General features: G+C 39.3%; 1 protein-coding gene across 1 annotated transcript in view; it reads left to right on the top strand.

Annotated features, from left to right (window-relative positions):
- CSMD2 (CUB and Sushi multiple domains 2) overlaps positions 1-20392 on the top strand; it is a 916375-nt gene that overhangs the window by 652891 nt on the left and 243092 nt on the right. The window contains exons 11-12 of the mRNA XM_063456412.1: positions 13163-13266; positions 19803-19915. Of these exons, the coding sequence (XP_063312482.1) occupies positions 13163-13266; positions 19803-19915 (217 nt within the window). The remainder of the gene's footprint in view (positions 1-13162; positions 13267-19802; positions 19916-20392) is intronic.

The raw sequence follows: 20392 nt of genomic DNA, 5'->3' as shown, positions 1-20392 counted from the left end.
CAAAACAGCAAATTCCATAAGGGGACCTTGATCTTCTCAATGGAGTTGCAAAGACACTTTTATTCCATTAAAACCAAAGCACGGTTACAGGGCGGGGAATACTAGACAGAGGACACTTTGCATTTCGTGTTGATAAAACATTTCCATGGATCCATACTTCATGGTGCAGGACCTGATTAAAATAGGGGGAGCAATTAATTTAATGCATTATCCAATACTGATGAAAAAAAACAAAACACTGAAGTCTTGTCTACTTTATTTGTAATGGCTACACTGAATGCAAAGTGGACTGTGATTCCCGGTGGGGTAAGATTGGGATTGATTTTTATTTTTTCATTTTATTTATAATAACATTTAAAAATGTAAAATTATGGCTAATTTATTTTACAAAATACTATGAATGTTAATTTAAAGTAAATATTTTCCATATCTTAAGTACTTAATTAAATCCTATTAATGTTAATCAGAAAGTCGGTAAACAAATCGCCTTTTCCTTCTCTGCTGCAGTGCACTTATAAAACCTGCAAAATAATTTCTCAATATCATTTTAGGTTTTTGGAGTTAGAGGATGTCAGTTATAGACCCCCAACCCCCAAATACCCCTGCCAGCCAAAGGCACAAATGGCTGGCAGAGATTTATGAAAGTTAAAGTATAGTGGCAGCTGGAGATTTGCGTTTGACTACCCATGTCTTAAATTGGATCTGTCACCAAAACAAAAGTTACATAAATCAATAGACCATAATAAAAAAAAAATGTCTCCATGCTACATTTTTTTAAATATACACAATAATATTTTTACCTAACCAAACTCATCATGGAATTAATGTTAGATATTAATGTAAGCTGTCGTTATTGTTTCCCATTTTCCAAACCAAGTGTAAAAGATGTTATTAAAGGGACACTATAGTCACCAGAACAACTACAGCTTATTGAATTTGTTCTGGTGAGTAGAATCATTACCGTCAGGCTTTTTGCTGTAAACACTGTCTTTTCAGAGAAAATGCAGTGTTTACAGTACAGCCTAGTGATAACTTCACTGGCCACTCCTTAGATGGCTGTTAGAGATCCTTCCTGGGTCATGGCTGCCTAAAATGCATCCAAACATTCAGTATCTCCTCCCTCTGCATGCAGACACTGAGCTTTCCTCATAGAGATTCATTGATTCAATTCATCTCTATGAGGAGATTCTGATTGGCCAGGGCTGTGTTTGTCTATTCAGAAGCAACATACTTTGTCAGAAACATGGGTGGAACTTCTTAGAAAGGGGATGGGAAGACAGGAAGAGGAGTTACTATTTTCCATTTTTCAGATCTGTCTTATTGCTAAACTTGTGCCTACTGGAACATGTCATTCGTTAAAGACAATATCAGGTAATGTAGCATGAGAATAGAAAGACTGGGATAATTGAACATCATTTCAGTAGCTTATATCTGCTGTTACTCGTTGATTTTTGGTTTAATGGAAATGGTATTGATGTAGGTCTTCTACCAGAAGCTCAGAATGTGAAACTTGAAATCTGCATCTGGGGGGAGTAAGAGAGTCTTTCTCTGGGAATATAGGGAGTCCCCTTATGTGTATTATTTCCTATGCTTTTTCTTACTTTGGTTGGATAGTGTAGTTATAGCTGCAGACCATAATGCTTATAAGCACCCGAATGAGTATTACTTTTCAATGCAAGTCCTGTAGTTCCCCTAATTCTGCATTCCCAGACTAAATGTTTGCTAAAGTGGCCAATTGACATTATAGGAACACTATAGGGTCAGGAACACAAACATGTATTCCTGACCATGCAGTGTTAAAACCACCACCTAGTAGGGATGTGCATGGGCAAAAGGTTTGGTTTGGTTCGGCACTTCCGAAATTCGGGACTTCGGCAATTCAGGACTTCGGTTCGGTTCGGCACTTACGAAATTCGGCACTTCGGTTTGGCACTGTCACAGCTCCCGGCATATCTGACCATGTGGCTGCACTTAAACAGAGCAGCCCTGCCGTCAGAGATACTTTAAACTTGGGCACGGCGGGTATCTATCCGGTCTCCCTCATTTTCGGTCCCCAGCGGGTGCAATGTTCCTAGGAGCGCTAGCTGCTGCGGACCAGGCTTTTATAAGAAAGCTACCTTCGCCCACGTCATAGATGGCTAAGACGTGCATGCGGCATCACATCATAGAACGCGCACGCACGTTTTGGGGTCAGAGGTCAGAAGCAACCAATTACAACCTAAGGAGGGTTATTTAAACTCAAAATAGCATTTGGTCTGTGCCCTCAAGTGCTTTCCTTTAGATACTTATCTGAGAGTGTGTTCCTGATCGTGTATTTCTGGTTTTTGACTTCCCTGACTTCTGGTATCCTTAACTATTGGCTTTTCCTTATTGCTGTGTCTCATTCTGTGTCCGTGACCTCGACTAGTATATTGACTATTCTCGGGTACGTTAAGTCCGGCCATTCTAAGGTCCGTTTATACGTTACCCTTAGTCCTAGGTGTGATACTATTCTGCCTGCTGGATCATCTGTAATCCTGACAGGCACTTCTGAAATTTGTCAAATTCGAGAATTCAGCAATTCCCTACCCCTAACCCTAACCCTACCCCTATGGTTGGTGTAAGGGTTAGGGTAGTGTAAGGGGTAGGGTTAGAGGAAGGTTTGGGTAAGGGTTAGGGGCAGGGTTAGGTTAGGGTAAGATTCCTGTCACCATTCCCTTAATTTTTCCTATCTCCCCTTTTTTGCCACTTTTCAGAAATCTGAAGCACTTTCAAAATTTGGCACTTTGGCGGTTTGGCACTTTGAGAATTCGGGACTTCGGAAACTCCGCACTTCGGCATTTAGGACATTCGGAAGCATTCAAATGTCCAAATTGCCAAAATTCATCCGAGTTTAAATTCAGATTGAAACGAATTGCACCATCTAGCCTCCTACCCCCTTGCCCTCTAAATATGATACCATCTTACTTGTATTCAAGTCTGTAGCTGCTGCCTCTGACCGTGAACTGCCTGCTGTCTGCTGAGATCATTAGAAGTGATGCTGTGAGCCAATCACAATACTTTCCCATAGGATTAGCTGAGTCTGTCAAGGAAGCACATCAGGGACAGAGCCAGCACAAGTCAACCACATAGCTCTATCCAATCAGCACCTCCTCATAGAGATTAATTGAATTAATGCATCTCTATGAGGAAAGTTGAGTGTCTGCATGGAGAGAAGACACTGAATGGAAGTGCTGCACAGTGTGCATCATTGTTTCAGGAAGCACCTTTAAACATAGAAACATAGAAACATAGAATGTGACGACAGTCACGAACCATTCGGCCCATCTAGTCTGCCCAATTTTCTAAATACTTTCATTAGTCCCTGGCCTTATCTTATAGTTAGGATAGCCTTATGCCTACCCCACGCATGCTTAAACTCCTTTACTGTGTTAACCTCTACCACTCCAGCTGGAAGGCTATTCCATGCATCCACTACCCCCTCAGTAAAGTAATACTTCCTGATATTATTTTTAAACCTTTGCCCCTCTAATTTAAGACTATGTCCTCTTGTTGTTGTGGTAGTTTACTACCTTTAGTAGTCAACTGGGGAGTGGCCAGTAGAGGTATCCCTAAGCTGTAATGTAAACACTGCATTTTGTCTGAAAAGACAGTGTTTACTGCAAAAAGCCTGAAGGTAATGATTCTACTCACCAGAGCAAATACAATAAGATGTTAGTTGTTCTGGTGACTAGAGTGTCCCTTTGAAACGTCACCCCCTCCCCCCAAATCCCCTCCCCTCTCCTATCATGCATTACAAAATATCTGCTAGCCATAGAGCCAAGATCGCTTCATGACTTTTGTTGAATTCTACACCAGTTCTACGTCAACTCGCTGATTGTTATAAATGGATAAATGGAAACATATTGAATAATCACAATTTGGGTCTGAGAGGAGCCTGTGCATGATTCATTGTTTTCTTCATTTTTGACACCTTATGAACGTAAAGGCCAAACACATCTGAGGAAATTCTGAAATGGCTTTTGAAATGTTTCATGAATGCAGATAATAAAACATTTCAGAGGAGGCTGAAATCCTTTATTATGTGTTAGGTGTAGCTTTAAATAGAAAAATGCTTAAGAGGACATCTTAAGATGCCTATAATGCAGCCATTAGTAAAAACTCCCCTTTTTTTCAAAAAACAATTTGTAGCTTAGAAGATGTAAATGGATACATCATCTACCGTTTTCTTAGGGGACCGATATCTGGCTGAGAATCTCAGCACACGTTCCCATAACACTAAATAATTTCCATCTCACATTTTTCTGCTTCTTTCCGAAGGGTTGAGGGGAGCAAAGGCGCTCGTCAAAAAGAAATAACAATCTCTTAACTTCAATTTACCATCTTCCCGCAATTAAACAAAATTCTAATTGCAACGTTGATTTGATTTAAGCTTTGTGACCAATTAGCTATAAAACATGAGCAACATTATAAATGTACTGATCAAAGCTGAATGTTAAAAAAAAGGTTTATTTCTCCCTAGAATCTTATCCCTGTGTATATAGATAGATAGATAGATAGATAGGTAGATAAATAACTCACATGGACTTAAATGGGAGATTATGAACTTGATGCACATTTTAAAGGCACTGATTAATGGCAGTTTATCTCACCACAAGGTTTCCAGTGGACTGCATCAGCTTTACTTTTTAATTTGCTGTCTTATAATTTGGTATCAAAATAAATCTTCTTTATTCAGTTATTAACCAAGCAGTGCTATGTACTAAGGAAGGAGAATAACTGATATATGGAGATTGTAATGTACATAAATATGGTTGGGCTAAACCTCTCTCGGATAGCCAACAGACTGCAAGCGCATTGGGGGGGCCCCCTTGGGAGGTGGACTAAATAAGTTTTTTTGTTTTTTTTTTTCTCTTCTCTCCCTCCCCATCTCTACCACCCCATCTTCCCACCCAATACTTTCCCTGTTCCTTACATCTGTTACGCAAAGTTCTCAACAATTAATTTGTTCTGTCACAACTATAATGCATGACATCATCATCCTATATATCCAGAAGATGGTAGTGCTATATTAACTGACTCAAACTAAAAACACTTCAGAATGACCCTGGCACAGATTATCCCCTCCCCCCCCCTTACTGCCAGAGAATACTACCAACCCCATGCCCTGCTCTCATTCAGAATTGACAAAAAGGGGGGATGGAATAAAAGCAGGGGGAACAATAATGTAACCACTCACACGTCTTTGATTAGTTAGCCATGTATTGTTAGCCTTATTCTAAGAATGCTTACTATTGTCTACTACCTTTCTATTCCTTCTCCAATGTTTATGCAAAAAAGATAAATAAAGATTGTAAAAAAAAAAAAAAAAAAATATGGTTGGACTAGCTGAGTTCTTGTACTTTTTAACATTCAAGAAACATAGACCAACATGGGGGAGATGTATCAAGTCAAGGAAGGGTGCAACACGCAAAGCGCAAAATAAGGATTATTTACCATGCCAACCGATAAAATATTATGCTATCTGTAAAAAGTTGAACATATTGTCTTCTCAATGTGATAGACCTAGAAAGGTAGATTGTGATCCTCAAAAGTATACACATAAATAGCAGCCTTCTACCTGGTGCAAGTTGAATAAAGGCAAAGACAAATTAAATCTCAGTAATAAGTCTGCACTTAATTCCATATTTGAGAAATGCATGGTTTGTAAAAAGGAAGGATATACATTTAATAAGCATGATTTGCACGGTTACTTTGTAAGAAGATCCACTGGTGCGATAACAGACACCCGGGGGATTTAGCATTCCCATAGAAACAGTTCCAAATGTACATTTTGTTGAGCTGTAAAAGTGTGACATCTCTTAGTAGGGCGCATTCATAGGAATGTCCCTTATTTTGGATTCTGCCCCCCATAGTAGCCATCTCCCTTCCAAGTCATCAAGGAAAAACTTGAGATAATCAATATCTGAGACCACAGTACCTTCCTTGAGTCAAAGAGTCCTAGCATATTTTAGAGTTGCCTAGAACCTGGACTGCAATAAGAGCAAGCTGGGTTGCGTGTTTCTAGCACAATATGGTACTGTTCTGACTGTAGGTCAGTGAATGAACCAGTTGTCAGAAGTAGATCTATCCATTGTGAGTGATCATGAATGTACTAGTGCCATGCCTAAGCCAGCAGAGCTTATCAGCAGAGTTCTCTCTGTGTCTAACAGCATAGAAATGCTAACTTATCCATAGCAACTCACCATATATCAACCCGTACCCATTAACATTAATAAAGTTAATGTTTAATTATCTACATTCAAGAACAATTGAGCTTCGCTGTTCACTTAAAGGAAAAGTAAAAAGTCAGTTTCAAAACAACCAATAGGTGATCTATTATCAAAACTGAAAGGGAATTGTGTATAAACACTCACATATGCTAAAGGGATTATTAAAAAAAAAAAAAAATCATTTCATTCTAATTCATTTGTTTCAACTAACTACTGAGTGAAAAATGAATGCTTTATTCTCAAGGGCAGTGAGCAGAATTTTTAAAACCTAATGAACAGACAATAAAACATCTGTGTTTATTTAAACACAGCTAGGTAATTCAGGAAAATTGAAACTGAAGTGCTGATTAATTCTGCAAACAAATGTCTTCTGGTCACTAACCCTAGCACCCTACAGATGCCAGTTTATAAATATTATATTTTAATAGCTGCTCTGTCATTTGTTCTGTCACAACTATAATGCATGACATCATCATCCTATATATCCAGAAGATGGTAGTGCTATATTAACTGACTCAAACTAAAAACACTTCAGAATGACCCTGGCACAGATTATCCCCTCCCCCCCCCTTACTGCCAGAGAATACTACCAACCCCATGCCCTGCTCTCATTCAGAATTGACAAAAAGGGGGGATGGAATAAAAGCAGGGGGAACAATAATGTAACCACTCACACGTCTTTGATTAGTTAGCCATGTATTGTTAGCCTTATTCTAAGAATGCTTACTATTGTCTACTACCTTTCTATTCCTTCTCCAATGTTTATGCAAAAAAGATAAATAAAGATTGTAAAAAAAAAAAAAAAAAAATATGGTTGGACTAGCTGAGTTCTTGTACTTTTTAACATTCAAGAAACATAGACCAACATGGGGGAGATGTATCAAGTCAAGGAAGGGTGCAACACGCAAAGCGCAAAATAAGGATTATTTACCATGCCAACCGATAAAATATTATGCTATCTGTAAAAAGTTGAACATATTGTCTTCTCAATGTGATAGACCTAGAAAGGTAGATTGTGATCCTCAAAAGTATACACATAAATAGCAGCCTTCTACCTGGTGCAAGTTGAATAAAGGCAAAGACAAATTAAATCTCAGTAATAAGTCTGCACTTAATTCCATATTTGAGAAATGCATGGTTTGTAAAAAGGAAGGATATACATTTAATAAGCATGATTTGCACGGTTACTTTGTAAGAAGATCCACTGGTGCGATAACAGACACCCGGGGGATTTAGCATTCCCATAGAAACAGTTCCAAATGTACATTTTGTTGAGCTGTAAAAGTGTGACATCTCTTAGTAGGGCGCATTCATAGGAATGTCCCTTATTTTGGATTCTGCCCCCCATAGTAGCCATCTCCCTTCCAAGTCATCAAGGAAAAACTTGAGATAATCAATATCTGAGACCACAGTACCTTCCTTGAGTCAAAGAGTCCTAGCATATTTTAGAGTTGCCTAGAACCTGGACTGCAATAAGAGCAAGCTGGGTTGCGTGTTTCTAGCACAATATGGTACTGTTCTGACTGTAGGTCAGTGAATGAACCAGTTGTCAGAAGTAGATCTATCCATTGTGAGTGATCATGAATGTACTAGTGCCATGCCTAAGCCAGCAGAGCTTATCAGCAGAGTTCTCTCTGTGTCTAACAGCATAGAAATGCTAACTTATCCATAGCAACTCACCATATATCAACCCGTACCCATTAACATTAATAAAGTTAATGTTTAATTATCTACATTCAAGAACAATTGAGCTTCGCTGTTCACTTAAAGGAAAAGTAAAAAGTCAGTTTCAAAACAACCAATAGGTGATCTATTATCAAAACTGAAAGGGAATTGTGTATAAACACTCACATATGCTAAAGGGATTATTAAAAAAAAAAAAAAATCATTTCATTCTAATTCATTTGTTTCAACTAACTACTGAGTGAAAAATGAATGCTTTATTCTCAAGGGCAGTGAGCAGAATTTTTAAAACCTAATGAACAGACAATAAAACATCTGTGTTTATTTAAACACAGCTAGGTAATTCAGGAAAATTGAAACTGAAGTGCTGATTAATTCTGCAAACAAATGTCTTCTGGTCACTAACCCTAGCACCCTACAGATGCCAGTTTATAAATATTATATTTTAATAGCTGCTCTGTTTGGCTCACGGGTCTTAGGTCTTATCTTTGACTTTGTTAAATTAGAGAAGTAGCCTATGAAACAGTACTTCGGGACATAGGGCTTAAACAATAGCTGCAAATGGCAATGGGACAATGGGTTTGATAAATGTTTATAACACATTAACTGTCGTGAAAGGGTTAAGCCAGAGTGTCAAATATATATGCTCATTTTTTTCCTGTCTTGGTTATGTCACTGTTTACTGACCATATTGCGGTGCTCGAAGCTCTTTATTTTGTTGAACCATCTTCATGTCTCCATATTATTGCCTTGTCCTTTCCATATGAAGTTATCCTCTCCTTCTACCAAGATTCCTATCTGTTTGAGCTAACTCCACCTTCATTGAGTTCACTTCCATTTTCTCTTTACCCACGTACCTCACCCTAACTCTTTACTTCTCGTGTTTTAAGAACATGGAAGTCCCTCTAGTGGCTGTCTAATAGACAGCCACTAGAGGAGGACTTAACCCTGCAAGGTAATTATTGCAGTTTATAAAAACTGCGATAATTACACTTTCAGGGTTAAGGGTGATAGGAATTGGCACCCAGACCACTCCAATGGGCATACGTGGTCTGGGTGCCTTGAGTGTCCCTTTAACTATCCACACTTTTTCCCTCACCACAACTCTTTTGGTATATGTGTGTGTGTGTGTGTGTGTACATATATATATATATATATATATATATATATATATATAAAATACATATATAGGTCCGGCAATATTTGGACACAAAACAAGTTTTGTTATTTTGGTTGTTTACCAAAACAAATTCAAGTTACATTTAAATAATGAACATGGGCTTAACATGTAGTTTCTCAGCTTTAATTTGAGGGTATTTACCTTTGAGAAAGGGTTTAGGAATTACAGCTCTTTAATATGTAGCCCCCTCTTTATCAATAGATCAAAAGTAATTGGACAATTGACTCAAAAGCTGTTTCATGAACAAGTGTGGGCTATTCCTTTGTTATTTCATATCAATTAGGCAGGTAAAAGCTCTCGAGTTTATTCCAGGTGTGGCATTCACATTTGTAAACTGTTGCTGTAAACCCACAACATGCGGTCAAATGAGCTCTCAATGCAAGTGAAACAGGCCATCATTGGCTGCAAAAAAATGCACCAGAATGATGACAGGAACATTAGGAGTGGCCAAGTTAATAGTTTGGTCCATTCGGGAGAAAAAATAATGCAATGGTGAGCTCTACTACATAAAAAAGTCTGGGCATCCATGGAAAACATCAGTGGTGGATGATCATATGATCCTTTCCATGGTAAAGAAACATCCCTTCTCAACATCCAGCCAAGTAAAGAACACTCTCCAGGAGGTAGGCATATCATTACCCAAGTCTACCACAAAGAGAAGACTTTGTGAGAACAAATACAGAGGGTTCACCACAAGGTGCAAACCATTCATAAGCTTTAAGAAAAGAAAGGCCAGCTTAGACTTTGCTAAAAGAAAAATATTGAAAAGAGCCATCCCAGTTCTTCAACAGCATTATTTGGACAGAAGAAACTAAGATCAACCTTTGCCAGAATGATGGGAAGAATACAGTATGGAGAGGGCTTGGAATGGCTCATGATCCAAAGCATACCACATCATCTGTAAAACACAGTGAAGGCAGTGTGATGGCATGTGTTTATTGATGCTGTAACAGAAGGAGCTGGATGACTTCTGAAGTGTATAGGGATATATTGTCTGCTCAGATTTAGCCAAATTCAGCAAAGTTGATTGGATGGCGCTTTACTTCACAGATGGACGTTGACCAAAAACATACTGTTAAAGCAACCCAGGAGGCAAAAAAGTGGAATATTTTGCAATAGCCGAATCAGTCACCTGATCTTGACCCGATAGGGCATGCGTTTCACTTGCTTAAGATAAAACTTAAGCCAGAAAAACCCACAAACAACAACTGAAGACAGCTGCAGTAAAGGCCTGGCAAAGCATCACAAAAGAGGAAATCTAGCATTTGGTAATGTCCATGACTTCCAGACTTCAAGCAGTCAATGCCTGCAAATGATTCTGCACAAAGTATTAAAACATTGTATGTTTATGCTTGTGTTAATTTGTCCAATTACATTTGAGCCTCTGAAATAAGGGGACTGTTTGAAAATACTTGCAATACCTAAATGTTTCATACCATATTTTTAGTCAACGCCTTGAATTAAACCTGAAAGTCTGTACTTCAATTGCGTCTCGGTTGTTTCCCATCAAATGCATTGGGGTAGCATACATAGCTAAAATTATGAAAATTGCAGGTGGACTGCCTACAGTCCCCCTGCAGGCAGTGATGTTAATTGCCACTCTGGGCATGTGATGCCGTGGATGGGCGGGATTGTCAGGCAGTCCCCCTGATCGGGATTGCCACCGAAGGTAAGTATTCAAGCTCCTGGGAAGGCATACTTAGGGCGTTAGGGCTTGCCACCTTCCCATTAAAGGGTTAAAAAAAACCTTTTCTCACTTACTTTAGGGACCTAAGGTGAGTGCCATGCATGCATTAGACCTTCCCCATCAGAATGCATTTAATCAATGTGTCCCTGTGGAGGATTTGAAGACACATGAAAATGTCTAGTGTTGTTTCACGGAGTCAAACTCCAGTGCCAATAGTGCCACTTTAAGATGAGACTAGTTACATAGTAACTTAATGAAAAGTTTAGGGCAAAGAAGACAAGGAGGATAATACAGTCATTTATAGTTATATGGGCAGCAAATCAGTGTCATTGACATTTAGTAGTCATGTCCTGGACCTACAATTCAGTCCCCATGAAAGGATAATAGGATGTCTTATAAAACAAACTCTCTCAAAAATGGGTGATACGAGCTAATACAGTAAAAAAAGAAACATGTCTCCTGCTATGACATTCTTTGCTTTGCTTCTTCTTCACGAAGCCATTAATTTCGTAACTGACCACTATGGATACCTATCTATCTACCTATCTTCCTACCTATATCTGTCTATCTACATGTGTATGCTTCTACTATATAAAACATTATTTATAAAACTACTATATAAAACCTTTTTTTATACTACAAGTTTTTTTTAAATTAAATATTTAATTAGTTGCGTTGTAAAATTGCCATCTCAGTCAAAAAAATGAATAATTCAGGTCTATATCAGAAAAAAAAATTGCAAACTGCAGTATTTAAGTTATTTACAGATTACAGCCCAGATGTACCGGTATTCATTTTTTTTTATAAGCTTTCTAGATTAAAATGTAAATTTTTTCACCCCGTTCTGATGAGTAATGTTGCTACATAGTAATGTTTCCTTATAAAATTTTAAGAACAGTTTATGTGCAAGATGCAAATTATTCCACGACTGAGACAGATGAATTAATAGTTTCACTAATTATCATTAGTTCTTCTTTTTTTCCTCACATAGCTGCATGTTTCGTATTGTCTATTAGAGTTGTCCTGGAAGGAGTTAATTATTTTCTAGTGAGAGGACTTTACCATCCACGTCAGGGACGAGTTTGTGAAAGGCTATCTAAGATCTCCCTATGACTGGTTTAATAGTTCAGCCTCGTACATTGCAGCCATGCAGTAATTTCATCCCACTGCCCCCACCATCCAAACTATTCAGTTAATGAAACAACCAGTGTGACAAAATTGATGTCAAGCTCTTAGATGTCACTTCTCAATAAATGGAGGAACACCTCTGATGATCACCTGTACTGTTTGTACAATATCATGCTGTTGACAATCAATATCCTTCTGATAAGTACCATGGTTTCCTGAGACCCACTGGATTATAACTTGATGATGTGACTTTTACTATAGTCCACTTGAATCACTAATAAATGCCAGCAAGCTGCTTAGCAAGTGTGTTAATCCTATGCAATTATTTTATTATTGGTGATAATAACACAAGAACCATAATCACTCACACACTCCAATACTCCTCTATGTTTGTTACCTGGAAGGATCTTAAAGTGACCATACCTATGCCAAAAGGCTGGTCCCATCTGCTAACATTCCTTAAACTCATCATCTTGGACCACCAGTGGTCCAAGTTGTATCATGAAACTACTGGCAAATAATTGAGTCATCTCTAATTCTTACCCTGGTATCGGTTTAAGAAGCACTGTATAGTGTGTCCTATAGTGTCCTTTTGTAATATTAATATAATTATTAATATAAATGATTAATGCTCATACTGCATTAGTCTGTCCCACATTGGTTTGGAGTCTATTATTCTTGATTCAGCTATGTATTGTTTCTCTTCGAGGCTGCTAGCTCCTGAGCTTGTCCTCTTATTCCTCTGATTTAATCTTCTCTATTTTAATTTGCTGAATTCCTGAATGTTTTTTAAATCACCTCTGATCACTGAGGCTCTGCAGTCCTTGCAAAATGGATTGTCTCATGCCACATATTTTATTCTATTGATGCTACTCTCATTTTGCGACAGTAAGCTACAAATCCTTTGCAATCATATTGTGCGTTAGAAATGAGCATTAATACATAAGAGAAATGATGCTGAGCTATGAACATAGTTTTTGCTTTCTGTCAGATATATATATATCTGAAAAAAAATAGAATGAAAGTTAATTTGTATTTGTTTTTTGTTTTTCTCTATACAGAGCCGAGAATTTACATATCAATAGTACTTAGTATCAGAATGAAACTGGAAATAAAATATAATATAATTTATAGCTCTAAATATAATTGTTCTTGTCACTAACCACCCAGCAATACATTGGGTACACACATAGACATAGTTGTGTATACTCACATTTCTCCCTATACCCCCAGGTTATTAAGCTTACATTTGAAGAGTTCGAGTTGGAACGAGGCTATGATACCCTGACAGTGGGAGAAGGGGGAAATGTTGGAGACCAAAAATCTGTACTCTATGTGTAAGTACATCTCTGTTTTGTAATTATGTTATAAAAAAAAAGCATAACTCAAAATCAAGACATAGCTGTCTTAATCCTTTCAATTCTAATGCGGATCTGTATCTCTGTTAGTTTATAGTTGAGTGTCACTCAGAACGTCCCACTGAACGTTTTGTTAATATAATAGACATGATAACAGGTTTGTATCAGCCCATACATCTATGGCAGAATATCAGGAACCTTAATCTAACTTCTATTAATGTGCTGATGTAATGGTGGCTTATTCAGATTTAAGTTGTGAAAAAGCAACATTTTGGTACACAAAGTGCCTTTATCAAGTCCTGGCACACGATGCACATGAATATCAAAGTATAATGCTACAAGAGATTATTCACTAAAGTTTTAATTTCTGATCATCCATAGTGAATTCTAAGTGACTTTCAAATTTTAGAACAAAATAGAAAAGTTACACAAGTCAGCTTTAATTTCAGTTTAGTTATTTGGTCTAAAATTTTAACTTGGGATTTAGAATTTTCAGTAATTTACATTGAAGCAAATTACCTTGCAAAGGTCAGTATAATTTGATGAATGCATGTTTATGTAATATCTTCATAGAGGAATTGACTTCAGGTAAGAAGTCAGTTAGCAAACAATGTAACTAATTACACTGGGGAGGTGCCAAAGCACCTCTGGCACCATAACTACTACACATCTATGTAGTGGTTATGGTACTTTGAATGTTCCTTTAATATGTAGGACATGACTATATACATGTAATACCTCTTACTATTTATATATTACTTATGCATAATGATACATTTTAAGCAGGTTATAACTTAAAATGCAGATAAGTGCTATTTGGGGGCATATCAAAACTATAATGTGTGGCATATTTAATCAATAATCTGTCTGTCTGGCTAATCTATCCACCTATAGTAACGAGAAGAATAAAAATTCTAAATAATAAGAATATCTCCCCTGTGATTATGACGTTTTTAATTATATTATCACTGTAATGACTCCTGCCTTTTCCCATATTCAGGAGGGGCCCCTTTATTGGTGGGAGCCTGGTTAAAAAGGGTTACACTATTCCTTTTACAACCCAATTTTCTCATCTCTAAATGCCATGCTGTGGGATGGGTGCATTGCTTAACAAATACAGATTGGCTGCCTGACAGGGGGCAATGTATAGGTACCCATTCAACACTCCAGGCGCATGAGCTATAGTTTGATAATAAATAGATTGATGTGTCCAGGACCCGTATCAACGAGGGGCGAGCTTGTACAATATCATGGCAAGGTCAAAATGAATGTAATGTAATGGGCGGGCAATTCCATACAGAAGATACTAGTGGCTCTCAATCCCCTTTCACGTTACATGTGATAACTCTGCACAAGCCTTGGGTGGCAATAAGCACTCTTCTTTTGGAGTACTTATTGTTTTTATAAACCCCTCACCACATATGGGTTAAAGTGAAAGCAAGAATCCAAGAATCGATTTTTATTTATTTTTTTAATTAGTTTTGTTTTAGAACTGTGCTTGCTGGCAGCTAATGCTGCAAACAGGCATATTTATTATTTATTTTTCAGGATAAATCACGAATTTGCACAAAATAATTTGAGAACATTTCCCAAGCTATTCGGCCCTCATTCGGCATTCAATTCAGGATTAATCTGGTTTAGAACCAAGTCTGAGCGATTTAGAAAATAATTGATTCTGATGATAGTGTTAGTCGGTTTCGTTCACAGTGTATTTTCATATTTTCAATGTTGTTTTTATTATTTTTTTACATAAATAACCATTTTCATATAAAGATGACTACCGAGGAGGTATTATTGCACCTGTGTGTAAAGCATTTGATCTGAAGGATGTATACAATACAGCGCATCATTTTAAAACACAACCGGTACGTCAACACATTGACATACCAGTCTTTCCCAGTTGGATCCTCATTGTAATCTTTTGCAAGAGCATTAGCAATAAATCACATGTGTTCATTCCACCAGAGCCCTGCGATTAAACTTTGAAGCTACCTGGGAACACTTTGCACCAGTGCGTCTCTTTAATATTTAATATCATATTAATTATTAAAAGAACAGAGCGTGGTATTGCCTACATACATTCCATTTAAATTAGAAACATCTGCAGAACTTTGTAATATTCACCTAATACGAGAATAAAATAGGGGGACCCAATACGAGAATGAAATAACTTTCACCTAGATTGCGGGAACAATATTTTATACATGAAAAGACATCAATACAGTTAACGGATTATGCATTCTCTGTCTCCAGTTTTGTTTATGGATCAATATATTTTGTAATAAAAAAAAAACTTTATAAAAAATACAAATTTATAAACTAAACACACTCCTCTCAACATACTCAAAACATAAAATATTCGACCTATGCACTCCAGCGAAAAGGAAAACTAATTGAATGAGTAAAGTAATAACAGTTATACAGAGCCGGTGCAAGGATTCCTGCTCTTCTAGGCAAAGATCCATTTTGCTGCCCCCTCATGTATACAACTACATTTTCTCAAGGGTTTATTCACTAAACTCTCAATTTAGGTGAATCGAAAATCAAATTGCACAGTTGGAGAATTCTTCTAAATCAGCTATTTTGGCATAAAATTGCCATTTGGTTTCCAATTAGGTCTGATCAGATGTCCCTTCCTTTATAGTGCTCATTCCTACTCTTAACAGCCTCTCTCATTAGCTTTTATCCCCATCTTTATCCTGTTTCTTTTTCCAGAAGCTTACAGTCTCTATGTTCATGATTTCGCTGCCTAATACATACATCTAACATACATCTACACACACATACTGGATAATACATACATCCATGCTTCCTAATACATATACCCGCACGCACATGCGGCCTAATGCATATACCCGCACAAACACATGCTGCCTAATGCATATACCCGCACAAACACATGCTGCCTAATGCCCATGCTGCCTGATTCGTACGTCCATACACACATACTGCCTAATACATAAATCCATACAGGCATGCTGCCTAATTATTATTATTTTATTATTTATATAGTGCCAGCAGATTCCGTAGTGCTGTACAATGGGTGGACTAACAGACATGTAATCGTAACCAGACAACTGGACGTACAGGAACAGAGAGGTGGAGGGCCCTGCTCAATGAGCTTACATTCTAGAGGGAGTGGAGAGTAGTGACACAAAGGGTAAAAGTAGGGGTACAAAGTAGGTTGTTAGAAAAGTATTCAGAGGGCTGAGTAGGCAATTTTGACAGTTGCAGGAGAGGAGTCAGGGGGGGGGGGGGGGATAAAAACCTGCTAACAGTTTAATTTCTATGCTTTCTTGAAGAAGTGAGATTTCAATGATTTTTTGAGTGGAGACTGGATGAAAGTCTTACGGAGAAGGGAAGGTAGTTCCACAGAGGTGGTGCAGCCCTGGAGAGGTGTGTATTAGAGGTGGGAGTACGGACAGAGGATATACGTAGGTCTTTGGCAGAGTGTAGGCCTCAACGGGACATACTTGTGTATTAGGGAGGATAGGTAGGTTGGAGCAGCATTATGTAGGGACTTGTAAGCAAGCACCAGAATTTAAAATTGAGCCCTATATATAACTGGAAGCCAATGCAGGGACTGACAGAGCGGGGAGGCGTGGGAGGTGCGAGCGGACAGAAAAATGAGCCTCGCCGCCGCATTCATTTTAGATTGCAGCGGTGCAATCTGGGAACACGTAATACCACGGAGAAGGGGATTGCAGTAGTCAAGGCGAGAGAGAACAACAGCAGTTACCAGCACCTTAGCCGCATCTGGCATTAAATAGGGGCAGATGCGCACTGTTTTTGAGATGGACCAAAATAGATTTGGTGATTAATTGGACATGAGGGGGGAAGGTGAGGTTGGAGTCAAAAAGAACAACCAGGCAGCGAGCCTGTGAGGTAGAGGTGATGGTAGCTCTGTTGACTTGGAGGGAGATAGACACAGGAGTGGTAACACTTGAGGGAGGAAGGACCAGAAGCTCTGTTTCAGACAGGTTGAGTTTAAGGAAGTGAGCAGCCATCCTGTTGGAAATCGCAGAGAGGCAGTCAGAGACATACATCTATACACACATATTGTCTTATGCTAACATCCATACACACATACCGCTTAATACATAAATCCATACATAGGCAGTGGGGTATTTTGAAATGGTGCTGCCCTAGGCATGACAGATCTCGGGCACCCCCTAATTTAAATGTACCTGCCCCTTCCAGCCAAGGCCACACTTCTTCTGTTAACTTACACACATTTTGACTGACAGACACACACTCACGGACCAGCACACACTCTCAGATACACTGACATACACACACACTCACTGATTTGACACAATCTGACACACATATAATCATTTAGACACACGCTGACAGACGCATACACTCACTGACAGACACATACACTCACTGGCTGATGCATACACTTACTGATAGACACACACAATCACTCAGACACACACATTCACTGGGCACACACATTCACAGACACTCACTGACAGACACACACACATTCACTGAAACACAGACACTCACTGACAGACACACACACTCACTCAAATTCACTGACACACACACACTCACATTCACTGACACACACACACTCACTCACACGCTCACATTCACTGACACACACACTCACATTCACTGATACACACTCACATTCACTGACACACACTGACACACACTCACTCACTCATTCACAGTCACTGACACACACACTCACCCACTTCATCACATTCACTGACACACAGACAGTCACATTTACTGACACACACACAAACACACACATTTTACCCCAACACTCACAATTATTATAATTTTTTTACATTTAAATCCACCCAGCCTCCCTACTTTTGGGAAAGCTGGGTTGATTTTTCACCTGTCCAGTGGGGCTGCTGGCTGGGCTGCTGGGCAGGAAGGCGGCCGGACGTGCAGGCCAGCGGGCGTTCTAAGTTGTCAGCGAGGGAGCTGTGATCTCTCTGCTCAGCTCCCTTGCGCGCCGCAGTGAGATGCCGGGAGCCGGACTGACGTCATAGTGGCGCGAAGGAGCTGAGCAGAGAGAACACAGCTCCCTTGTTGCCCGTCCAGGAAACATCTGGCCACCTGCCCCAGGGGAGCCCAAAGGTGGCCAGCCGGCCAGCTTTTGGGCCCCATAAAACGAGGCAAACAAGGCATTAGCCTGGGCCTTGGAAATTGCCGCCCAATGCAAATGCCTTGTTTGCCTCACGATAGATACATCCCTGTACACAGGTACTGGCTAATTTTAATGCATACATCCATACACACATACTGCCAAATGCATACACACATACTGCCTAATGCATACACACATACTGCCTAATGTATACACACATACTGCCTAATGTATACACACATACTGCCTAATGTATACATTTTACATTAAATACATAACTTATAGCTGTGATAAATAATGTCCCCCCCTTAATCCCCCTATAAAAGTTTAAAACTCAACTTATTTCCGCATGCCGCTGGCTCTACCCCCTTTGTGACATAATCAAAATGGATTGGCTAAAATCAGCACAGGGGCAGGGCCAAATGCCGTTTTGGCCAATCAGGACCTCCTCATAGAGATGCATTGAATCAATGCATCTCTATGAGGAAAATTCAACATCTCCATGCAGAGCGTGGGGACGCTGAATGGCAAGGCTGCTTACTGTGCAGCCCTGAGCCAGAAAAGCCCCTCCAGTGGTCATCTGAGGAGTAACCCCTTCTAGGTGTCCCTAGGGGTAATGTAAACACTGCCTTTTCTCTGTTTACATGAAAATGCCTGAAGGGAGCTCTTATACTCACCAGAACAACTACATTAAGCTGTAGTTGTTCTGGTGACTATAGTGTCCCTTTAATGCATTTGATGGGATTTCATTTGTAATTTTCTGGTGCAGTTACACTTTATACACACAAACATATATAAAATAATAAGCCCCCTTACGGTCCTGACCTTATACCTGAGCTTGTAGTGTGGAGCGGGGGACTGTCCTCCAGGCTGCAGGTAGCTTCCATTGTTTCTGCTGGGGGAGCAGGATCAGCCTACTTCCTGCTCCCTCCAGAGTGTTTCCATTGTTTACAGGCAGCGGGGCAGCCCGGATTTACCTGCCTGCAAAATGCATCAGCTCGGGCGCTGGACTTACAGTGAGGGAGCCCAGCACAGGGAACGGCTGGGCTCTTAGTGATATGGAGGGAGCACAGCAGATGAAGCAGCTGCACTGGAGGGTGGCTAAAGAGCCGCTCGCACAGTGCTCCAGCCTCAGACACGAGCAGCCCAACGCAAGCAGCCCACCAGGAAACTTCCCGGTGGGCGCCCCCTGCAGGTCAGCACCCTAGGCGAATGCTTTATTCGCCTTATGGTAGCGCCGGGCCCTGCAGTTATACTACCAAAACATAGACCAAAGAGTACATTTTAAAAGGCCAGCATACAGGATAGAAACGTTGTTCTGTAGTTTTGTTGTATTGTAGTACCTCCTTGCATTTTTCATTGCTCTTTTATTCTTTGTTTACCGTTTTTTCTATCGCAGCTTGACAGGAGCCAGCGTCCCTGACCTTATAGTCAGCTCCAATCACCAGATGTGGCTCCTATTCAGGACTGATTCTTCTGGCAGTAACTTGGGGTTCAAGGCTTCTTATGAAGGTAAGGCTGTGGCAATTACTTCACTACAGTTGGCATAGCAGGTGTAGGGTGCCAAAGGCCAAGCAGACAGTAATGGGCTTTCCTTACGCTGCAGAGGATACACACTCATTATATTTCAGGGCTGTTACTAACAAGGAAGTTTTCTTATCCCATCACTTCTCATAGATCATTCTCTCATCCAAAGATAGGGTAAATGATATTTATGGAATGTAAATGCTAATACAACTAAAATAATAGCATCCTGTAGACAACAGAAAAAAAATGTGTGTGGCTGTTGTTCTTTTAAAAACTGGATGTCTTTCTCTGCAGCTAAGAAACTTCAGCAACCAGTCTGAAAAAAAAAGATGGCTAGCATAAAATGCAATAAAATAATACTAATAACCAATGAAAATAGTCTATAATTACTGGTGCAGTAAATGAGTCAGGATGTATATACTTCTTGGAGAAAAGACGAGAAATGGTGTTAGATACATAATT

The sequence above is a fragment of the Pelobates fuscus genome, chromosome 1 (assembly GCF_036172605.1).
Source record: "Pelobates fuscus isolate aPelFus1 chromosome 1, aPelFus1.pri, whole genome shotgun sequence".
Taxonomy (NCBI): Eukaryota; Metazoa; Chordata; class Amphibia; order Anura; family Pelobatidae; genus Pelobates; species Pelobates fuscus.
The sequence above is the reverse complement of the archived record's forward strand: the minus strand, read 5'-3'. Positions and strand labels throughout refer to the sequence as shown.